Source organism: Manis pentadactyla, chromosome 12 (assembly GCF_030020395.1).
Source record: "Manis pentadactyla isolate mManPen7 chromosome 12, mManPen7.hap1, whole genome shotgun sequence".
Lineage (NCBI taxonomy): Eukaryota > Metazoa > Chordata > Mammalia > Pholidota > Manidae > Manis > Manis pentadactyla.
In genome coordinates this window covers 27,221,203-27,231,616 of record NC_080030.1, presented here as the reverse complement: position 1 = coordinate 27,231,616, position 10,414 = coordinate 27,221,203, and the positions used below count along the sequence as shown (strand labels likewise).

General features: G+C 37.6%; 1 protein-coding gene across 1 annotated transcript; it reads right to left on the bottom strand.

Moving 5' to 3' along the window:
- Window positions 1-645: 645 nt before the first annotated feature.
- On the bottom strand, window positions 646-1,482 carry LOC118909804 (olfactory receptor 7A10-like). The gene is made up of 2 exons (XM_057489223.1): window positions 1,135-1,482; window positions 646-849 (listed from the first exon to the last, which is right to left on the bottom strand). Exons 1-2 carry the CDS (start codon window positions 1,480-1,482, stop codon window positions 646-648), a joined length of 552 nt encoding a protein of 183 aa, XP_057345206.1.
- Between the last annotated feature and the right edge of the window lie 8,932 nt (window positions 1,483-10,414).

Genomic DNA, 10,414 nt, shown 5'->3' with positions numbered 1-10,414 from the left:
AAAGGAGACAAGTATGAAAATTTTGCCAGTGACTATAACAGGTGCTGTGAAAAGGCTGAAAGAGAACAGGTCCTAGTGAAGAAAATAACCACAGTGACCAGGGGTATAAAGCACCTTAGTGTGTTAAAGTCTAGATTGTCAGGAAAAGGAGTTACAATAGTGACATGAAAAAGAATGTCATGAATATAAGTGAAAACTGTGGCTTCAAATTTTCCTCTATGATAAAATTACATAAATTGCCTTGTTCATCATGTAATTTTTTCCATTGTGGCAACACAATGCATGAATATTCTTTTAGAAATACAAAAGAAACATTATTTGGTATGATATGTCATTTGAAAATATATTTATTTAAAATATTTTGTTGTCTCATTAGATAAATGGAAATTATAAAATAATTAGTTGAAAATAAATTTGGGAACGTATGAAAACAACAAAGGAAAAAACTGTTGGATATCAGAGAGAGCAGAAAGCTACTATAATAAGTTATGTAAATTGAATAGAGAAATTGAGGTCAAATAAATGTAAATTCCAGAATACAAACAGAGTGAACAATGCTATGTCCATTTGGACAAATAATCACAATTTCAAACTCTGAGTCTTTGGCCTCTGCAATCATGGGCACTTGTTCAGTCCAGGGGGCTATTAGTTCTTAGATTCCTTCACATGGAATCTTTTCAAAGCACCCTTTATATCTTTGTTCCTCAGACTGTAGATGAAGGGGTTCAGCATGGGTGTGACTACGGTGTACATCAATGAGGCTGCTGCACCTGAGGGTGAGCTGGGAGTAAGAGCAGAGCTGAGGTATACCCCTAGGCCTGTACAATAAAATAAGGAGACAGCAGACAGGTGAGATGCACAGGTAGAAAATGCTTTATACTTGCCCTGAGCTGATGAGATTCCATGTATGGACAAAACTATCTTAGAATAGGAGTAAAGGATTCCAGCAAGGGGAATACCAGCCAGCAGTGTAGCTGAAAAATACATCATCAGGTTATTAAAGAAAGTGTCAGAACAGGCAAGTTGGACCATTTGATTGAGTTCACAGAAAAAGTGAGGGATTTCCATGTTGGAACAGAAGGACAGACACAACACCATTAAGCTGTGTAACAAGGAAGTCAGGACACTCATAATCCAGGACACCAGGACCAGCAGTCCACAGAGCCAGGTGTTCATGATGACCGTGTAGTGCAGGGGGTGGCAGATGGCCATGTACCGATCATAGGCCATCACAGTCAGGAGGCAGTCATCCATCCCTACAAAAAGTAGGAAAAAGTACATCTGGCTGATGCAGCCTGCATAGGTTATGGCTTTGCTCTGGGTCTGTATGTTCAGCAGCATCTTGGGGATGGTGGTGGAGGTGAAGCAGATGTCCACAAAGGACAGGTTGCAGAGGAAGAAGTACATGGGTGTGTGCATGCGGGAGTCTGAGCTGACAGCCAGGATGATGAGCAAGTTCCCAAACACAGTGATCAGGTACATGGAGAGGAAAAGCCCAAGTAGGAGGGGCTTCAGTTCTGGTTCTTCTGAAAATCCCAGGAGAAGAAATCCTGAAATACTTGTATCATTCCCAGGATCCATGTGCTGGACGTGAATACCTGAAAGTAGAAAAAAGAAATGACTAATTTTCCCATAAGGAAAGATTAGTAACCTAGAATAAGTGCTATCTTTTATTTTGTATCAAAGAAATTCATTTCCATATTTGATTCATGGAGGGCCTGCTTTGGGTCTCCTCAGCTTCTCTGCTATAGGAATTCCTTTTCACTGTACACCTGTTCCTCAAACATAATGTGTGGTACTGTTTTCTCTAGAGTATCTTTCATTTACCTGAGGAACAGAAAATGTATACAGACCACATTCCAGGAACTGTCCAAAGTAGAGAATGCTGAAAAAAAAATTCCCAGGATCCAGGGATGGAGGAGGAGTGACCAGGTACAAATAATTGTGCCCCTCTCAGAGGGTGCAGGTCCTATGAAGAAAGGAAAGCATGTATAAAGGATAGTGTAACGGGGTTTTATTTTTATTGCGGATTTGGCAAATACCTCAAACAAGGTGACAGGTTAACAGACACCTTGAAGAAGATTGAGCAGGAGATGCACATTATCTGGTGATTGTGTGCCTGGCAGAGGGAATGGACAGTGTGCAATTGTCCTGAGGAAGGTGGTTGTTTTAGAAAATCAGGGCTCAAAATGAGCCAGTGTGTTGAGGGGGATGGGCAAGGCAGAGGGCGGTGAGAGATGGTGTCACAGAATGATGAGGATGAGATGGCCTCCTGACTGCTGAGACTTCAAGACACAGGGAGTCCTCTGTCCACACAAGGTAAATCTGTTGCAAAGTCATCATGTATTTGAAAAAGATCCCCTTCCTCGTTCCTTATCTTGACTGAGTTCTGGCCCCTGAGTTATAAAAGTCACCTTGGATTTATTATTTTTGGTACCCCTGTTCTGAGGACCTGTCCTCCATTACAAGGAACAACCACAGACACATACACACACCACACCGCACCCCACTATGCACCCAGGTGTGCTGCTGTGTTATTTCCATATCCTCACTCCTGCCCACACCATTTAGTCTATGCTGTTCAAATCAATTACCTGTTCCCTATAATATTTAGACATCAGACCCTGAAATTGCTATCATAAGCCTCCCATGGAAAATTAAATTGGAATTCCATGTTGATATGTCCATTTCATGCCCTGTATTTAAAGAAACGTAAACAATCTGTTCAATATGCCTAGAGGGAGAGGAAAGGAAAGGACATGAGGAAGAACAAAGATCTAACAAGCCCAGGTGGACCCTTAGACACTGTGAGGAAGGGAACACCTCCTTGTTTCTGGAGGTTTTCCAATCCTGATCATGTCCCCTTGATGCCAAGAAAATAATATATGTCAATCAATCAAAAAAGGAAATATGCAAAATACAACAAGCCATCTATTTTAAATATCAAAGAGTGCAACTCTGCTTGTTTGTTTTGGTGCCCATTCTATATTTATGTGACCAGCTGGTATTACTATGGCTGGATAGTACATGAGGTAAGTCATTTTCTCCCTTTCATTTGGCATTTTTTCTTTGTCTTTCTTGTACTTTGAGATTTGATCTCAAATGTGATAAACACAGTGGACAGACTGCAGTCCTGGTTTTTGTCTTCATCCAATCTTCAAGGGCCTCTCCAGACCATACTATATACAATCCTGCACATGCCATGTGATTCTATCCTTTTTACCAAAAAACATTCTTCATATGATTTTTCCCTAAGTATACTATGTCATGCAGGCACTTGTTTCATTTTTTAAAATTATTTTTGAACACAATTAAAGTATATTTAACATACAATATTATATTGGTATGAAGTGTACCAAATAGTGATTTGACAGTTACACACATTACTAAATGGTCATCATGATAAGTATAGTTAACATCTGTCACTGTACAAACTTATTACACTATTATATTGACTATATTCCTGATGCTATACTTTTCACGTGAATTGATACAACCACTGTGGAAAGCAGTATGGAGGTTGTTCAAAAAACTAAAATTAGAAATATAATACAGTATGACCCAGAATTTCTACTTTAGGGGAATTTACATAAAGGAACAAAAATCACTAATTCAAAAATATATATGCACCCTCATGTTCACTGCAGCAGTATTTACAATGACCATGATATGGAAGCAACTTAACTGTCCAGCAGTAGATGAATGGATAAAGAAGTGGTACATATACATAATGGAATATTATCCAGCCACTAAAAATGTCCCACCATTTGTTACATGAATGGACTTAGAGGGTATTATGACCAGTGAAATAAGTCAGACAGAAAGGCAAAACCATATGATTTCACTAATATGTGGAATACAAAAACAAAACAAATGAACAAAGCAGAAATAGACTCACAAACGTAGAGAACAGACTAGTGGTTACCATAAGGGAAGGTGGGAGTATGGGCAACATGGATGAAAGGGATAAAGAGGTACAGTCTTCCAATTAGAAAATAAATTAGTCTAATGGATTGAAGTATAGCAAAGGGAATGTAGTCAATAATACTGTAATTTATATGAATGTTGATGGACATTAGCTACATTTATTGTGGTGAGCATTTTGGATGTGCATAACTGTTCAATCACCATGTTTTATATATGAAAGCAATATAATGTTGTATATCACCTACACCTCAATAAAAATTATTTAAAAAGAAAGGAAATGGCTAACTAATCCACAAAATATATGGCCTCACAAATATTGAAATAATCATAAATTAATGTTCTTCGGCATATGCTTTCTAACCTACTGAATAGCTTTTTTTCATGTGAACACCCAGAATGGAGAAGATACTGTGAAGTCTATGTCTCACTCATGCTGGTCAGGGATGTATTTCCAAGCATTCCTTGGTCTGGATCTTTCTCTGAAATAGTAAAAAATTCCCCATTTTAAAAATAAAAAGAAATGTCTTTGCTTCACTGTATATCTCCTCACAGCTAGCAATCTACCTGACATCCTGAATTACAGGGACATTTGGACTTATGTTCTGCTATCAATTAACTGTCAAAATGACACCAGATTTGCTGAATTCAATGCTCGCATCTCTGTAGCTTCCTGGATAATTGCATCACTTTGTTAAACAAGCATTCCAACAAGTGCAACCCTCCCTAGGCTGGAGACTAGGCTGCACTGGCTCTCAGATGACCATCAGTAGCATTTGTTCTTGGCTTTGCTTCTCCCTAACCCTTACCTGCCAGGTCTGCTGGGCTATCAGACTCACCTGCAAGAGGTCTTTGAGAGGAAGGTCTCCCTGTGGAAGTCAGAATTCTTTCCTGGATGGTTGATGATGGAGACTGAAACTTTGTTTCCAGATAAGACAGAAGGAAAGAGCCAAGCTTTGGTGCCCCAGCCAGACTTAGGATTCCAAAACCACAACTATGTCCTGTGTGGCCTAAGGTGACAGATGCTGAGGGACCTCAGCAGATGAGGTATTTACCACTTCCTATGTCTTCTAATTAGTCACTGCTTCCATTGTTTGTCCTGCCTCTGAGCACATCATGCCCTGTGGGACACAGGTCTGGACACAATGGGAAATTATATGTCAATTTTCTATTCCCAAGATCATGGTAGAATTCAGGTGAATCCTGTTTTTATTTCTCCTTCTCCATGAATTCTCTTGTCTTGAAGAGGCATAACCTTCAAGCACATTATCACACCCATGAATTCATATTTCTCTGAAGTCTAACCTAAGGAACCACCAGGATTAGGTCCCTTGGGTCTAAAACCATTGACACATCATAGGCCCAAAGTCTTTGATACAGAACATTTTAATTACCCTCTTCAGTGATGGGAGACCTCTGTTACATTGATGTAAAACCTTGGGCTCTATACTCCCTGGCTTCAGGACACACTTTACAAATCCATGAGGACTTTCCTACATATATCAGAAAGTGGTAGCTGCCATTTAGTCCCATGTTATGAAATTTGTTAATTAGAAGAAATCTGTTTATATATTGTGTGCGATATACTGGAATTTTGCAAAGCAGTGTGTTTGTTTTGTGGATGAATTCCCAGAAATGAAAATGATGGACTATATGGTAATTCTATTTTTGATTTATTGAGGAAACCATACTGTTTTCCATAGTGGCTGCACCAATTAACATTACTACCAACAGTGCTCGAGGGGTCTCTTTTCTCCTTATCCTTGACAACTCTTGTTATTTCCTGTCCTTTTGAAATTAGCCATTCCAACTAGTGTGAGGTGATATCTCATTGTAGTTTTTTGTAATTTGGATTTCCCTGATGATTGATGATGTTGAACATCTTTCCATGTATCTGTAATTCTTCTTCAGAGAAATATCTACTCATGTCCTCTGCCCAATTTTTTTTCAGGGTGGCATGTGTATTCTTTTAATTTTGTTATTATTAATGTACAATTACATGAGAAACATTATGGTTACTAGGCTCCCCCTATTATCAAGTCCCCACCACATAACCCATTACAGTCACTGTCCATCAGTGTAGTAAGATGCTATAGAACCACTACTTGTTTTCTCTGTATTATACTGCCTTCCCCATATCCCCCCCACTGCATTATGTGTGCTAATCGTAATACCACTTTCCCCCATTTCCCCCCTTCCCCCATTTCCCCAGTCCCTTTCCTTTTGTTAACTTTTAGTCCATTCTTGGGTTCTGTGATTCCGCTGCTGTTTTGTTCCTTCAGTTTTTGCTTTGTTCTTATATTCCACAGATGAGTGAAATCATTTGATTCTTGTCTTTCTTCACCTGCCTCATTTCACTGAGCATAATACCCTCTAGCTCCATCAGTGTTGTTGCAAACGGTAGGATCTGTTTTCTTCTTATGGCTGAATAATATTCCATTGTGTATATCTATCACATCTTCTTTATCCAGTCATCTACTCTGTCCATTTTTTAATTGGATTTTTTGTTCTTTTGGTGTTGAGTTGTATGAATTCCTTATATATTTTGGATATTAACACCTTATTTTGCATATCATTTGCAAATATTTATCCCATTCATACTTCCCTGAATGTGAAAAAGAAAGGCAGAATAATAGCAATCAGACGAAGATTTGAAGTTGATATACTGGGGCTCTGAAGGTAGAGAAAGGGCCATGAGCCAAGGAAAGCTTGTGCGTACAAGAAACCCAAATAGGAAAAGAAAGGGATTTTCTTCTGGAGTCTCCAGAAGGTACTCATCCTACAAACATCTGTATATTAGTCTACTGAGACTCATTTCAGGCTCTGTCCTCCAAAGCATTAAGAATATAAATGTTTCTTTTACACCCTCCACAGTACACAACAGGAATATGATACACACATTAAAAAAATCTCTTTGAGGAAATTGAGTCTTAGCCACTCAAAATTCATTTTGCTTCCTTTTGGTAAAGGAATTTTGTGTTGAAATCTAACCTTAGGTAGAAGATAAAACCTAAAGTCAGTTAGGAGTTCTGCCACATTGGATGGTATAGTGAGTTGCCATTGTGTCTTTGTATCTAAATTTCTAGTCTTTTAATTTCATGGTAACTCATCATTCATTCTTTTAATTTCTTTCCTATCCAATTTTTTCATAAATTTATTTTCATCATAAAATATGGTATTATTAATGTCTATGTATGTCCACATATTTCTGAATGTGTTTATTTAAAAGAAAATCATGTACAAATGCACCCACATGTATTCTTTCCCAAGAAAGAGTTCTTGGACTTAACAGTAGTTCCCAATATTTCACTTATTCCTAACAACAAATACCTGATTTAATTTTATATCCCAAATCACTATCATAAAGAAGGAAAAAAAAGGCAGGATAATTAATTTTTTTATTACATTACAAAACAAGTATTGGGTGCACTTTCTTGAATCACATATAATTTAACCCATGCAGCATGTAGTGTTAATTTTTTTGTTTTTAAATCAGAAAATTTCACATTTTAAATATGTGTAACTTCTGTATGTCACTATATTCTGATGAATTATATTTTTAAAAATTCTAGTGATGCATGTCTCAAGACAAGATTAAGAACATAGACACCTGAGTCACATTTTGTCAGGGGCTGGAGATATGCCTTCTAACTGGGTAGAAACTAAAGTGTCATATATGCATGTAAAAATAATAGGATTTAATCAAGGTCTTCAAATTTGATAAACTCACTTTTTAAAACTCATTGATTTTAACATACATTTGTATGTTGGAATCACTAGCATAAATTGACTCAAGACAGAAGTGTGCTACAGATTCTCACAACATCATGGACAAGCCTTAGAAACACAATGAAGACTCAGGGATAACTTAAGATTCCTGAATATCCAAGCTGAGGTCACAACTCCCCGTCATGTAATTCTGCTAGACAATAAAACCATTGTGATAAATCACTTGATTCAGGATAGCTTGTTACACAGCAATAGCTAACTGATACAATAATCAAAGCAAACAGCATTTAAATCAATTAAAAGCATCAGTCCCATCCTATTTTTGGCATATGAATGATATCTGGGGAGAACATTTATGGTTATGTGAGTCTGCTGCTCTTTTGTTTCTTCAGTTTTTTCTTTGTTCTTATACTCCACAGATGAGTGAAATCATTTGATACTTGTCTTTCTCCGCCTGGCTTATTTCACTGAGCATAACACCCTCTAGCTCCAATTATGTTGTTGCAAATGGCAGCATTTGTTGTCTTCTTATGGCAGAATAATATTCCATTGTGTATATGTACCACATTTTCTTTATCCATTCATTTACTGATGGACACTTAGGTTGCTTCCTTTCCTTGGCTATTGTAAATACTGCTGCTTTAAACAAAGGGATGCATATGTCTTTTTCTAACTGGCTCCTGCATTCGTAGGGTAAATTCCCAGGTGTGGAATTCCTGGCTCAAATGGTATTTCCAGTTTGAGTTTTTTGAGGAACCTCCATACTGCTATCCACAATGGTTGAACTAATTTACATTCCCATCCACAGTGTAGGAGGGTTCCCCTTTCTCCACATCCTCGCCAACATTTGTTGTTCTTTGTCTTTTTGTGTTGGCAATCCTTACTGGTGTGAAGTGATATCTCCTTGTGGTTTTAATTTGCATTTCTCTGATGATTAGCAATGTGGAGCATTGTTTCATGTGCCTGTTGCCCATCTGAAATTCTTTTTTGGAGAAGTGTCTGTTCAGATCCTTTGCCCATTTTTAATTGGTTTTTTGCTTTTTGTTTTTTGAGGTGCATGAGATCTTTATATAATTTGGATGTCAACCACTTATCAGAAATGTCATTCATGAATATATTCTCCCATACTGGGGGATGCCTTTTTGTTCTACTGATGGTGTCCTTTGCTGTACAGAACTTTTTAATTTGATGCAGTCCCACTTGTTCATTTTTGCTTTCGATTCCCTTGCCCTGCGTGATATGTTCATGAAAACGTCTTCATGCTAATGGTGAAGAGTTTTATTTTATTTTTCTATTTTTTTATTTTTTATTTTGGTATCATTAATCTACAATTACATGAAGAACATTATGCGTACTAGGCTCCGCCCTTCACCAAGTCCCCACTACGTACTCCTTCACAGTCAATGTACATCCGCATAGTAAGATGCTGTAAAATCTCCAGTTGTCTTCCCTGTGATGCACAGCCCTCCCCTGCCACCCAACACTATACATGATAATCATAATGCCCCCTTTCTTTTCCCCCACCCTTGTAACTCCAGAGCTTTTTGTGTATGTTTTTTCCTAAGAGTTTTATGGTTTCATGACATACATTCAGGTCTTTGATCCATTTATAATTTACTTTTATTTTTTTTTGTGTGAGGGCATCTCTCATATTTATTGATCAAATGGTTGTTAACAACAATAAAATTCTGTATAGTGGAGACAATGTTCAATGCCCAATAATTAATCCACCTCAAGCCTAATTTTCATCAGTCTCCAATCTTCTGAAGCATAACGAACAAGTTCTTACATGGAGAACAAATTCTTACATAGTGAATAAGTTACATGGTGAACAGTACAAGGGCAGTCATCACAGAAACTTTCGGTTTTTTTTTTTTGCATTATGAACTATAAACAGTTCAAATATGAAGACTCATTTGATTTTTATACTTGATTTATATGTGGATACCACATTTCTCTTTTTATTATTATTATTTTTAATAAAATGCTGAAGTGGTAGGTAGATACAAGATAAAGGTAAAAAACATAGGTTAATGTTGTAAGAGAGCAAATGTAGATGATCAGGTGTGTGCCTGTAGACTATGTGTTAATCCAAGATAGACAAGGGCAATAAAACATCCACGGATGCAGAAGATTTCTCTCAGAACAGGGGGTGTGAGGTTCTAAGCCTCACCTCTGTTGATCCCCAATTTCTCACCTGAAGGCCTCCCTGCGACTGTGCCTGTCTTAGGTTGTTCCTCCCTTGAGGAATCTTACCCGTCTCTGGCTAACCAGTCATCTTCCGGGGCCATACAGGGAAATGTAAAGTTGGTAAGTGAGAGAGAAGCCTTATTGTTTGAAAAGGTTAGCTTTTTACTTCTTTGCATATTTATGCCCTGTGGCTTCTATGGCAAGCATTTATCTTGAGGTATCTTTACCACTTGGAAGAATTATGATACTTGGTAAATTTGATATGAGGCACGAATTCTACTTAAGGGTTGTAATTTGGAAGGAAGAAGAAAAGCTATAGAAGTACCAGGCGGAAAAAAACACGGGAAGATTGATTATTTCTTTGACATATCTTCTTGTAGAGTAACTTCAGCATGTGTAGGTTTTAAACCACTAATTAAATTGTGCACACACATTAACATAATACGAGTACAGTTACATAACCAAAACATACCTGTAATTACCAGTCATCTCCAGTGAAAAAAAGAAAACCAGTTAGGCACCTTAGGCATTTGTGAAAACTTATCTATGATATGGTGGATATTGTCCAACT

What these genes read in the sequence shown, in the direction of transcription:
- LOC118909804 (XM_057489223.1), bottom strand. Translation starts at nt 1,482, where the DNA reads ATGTACCTGATCACTGTGTTTGGGAACTTGCTCATCATCCTGGCTGTC. An exon ending in TGCTGGTCCTGGTGTCCTGG is followed by an intron (nt 850 to 1,134) that starts ATTATGAGTGTC and finishes TGTGCATCTCAC; the next exon opens with CTGTCTGCTGTCTCCTTATT.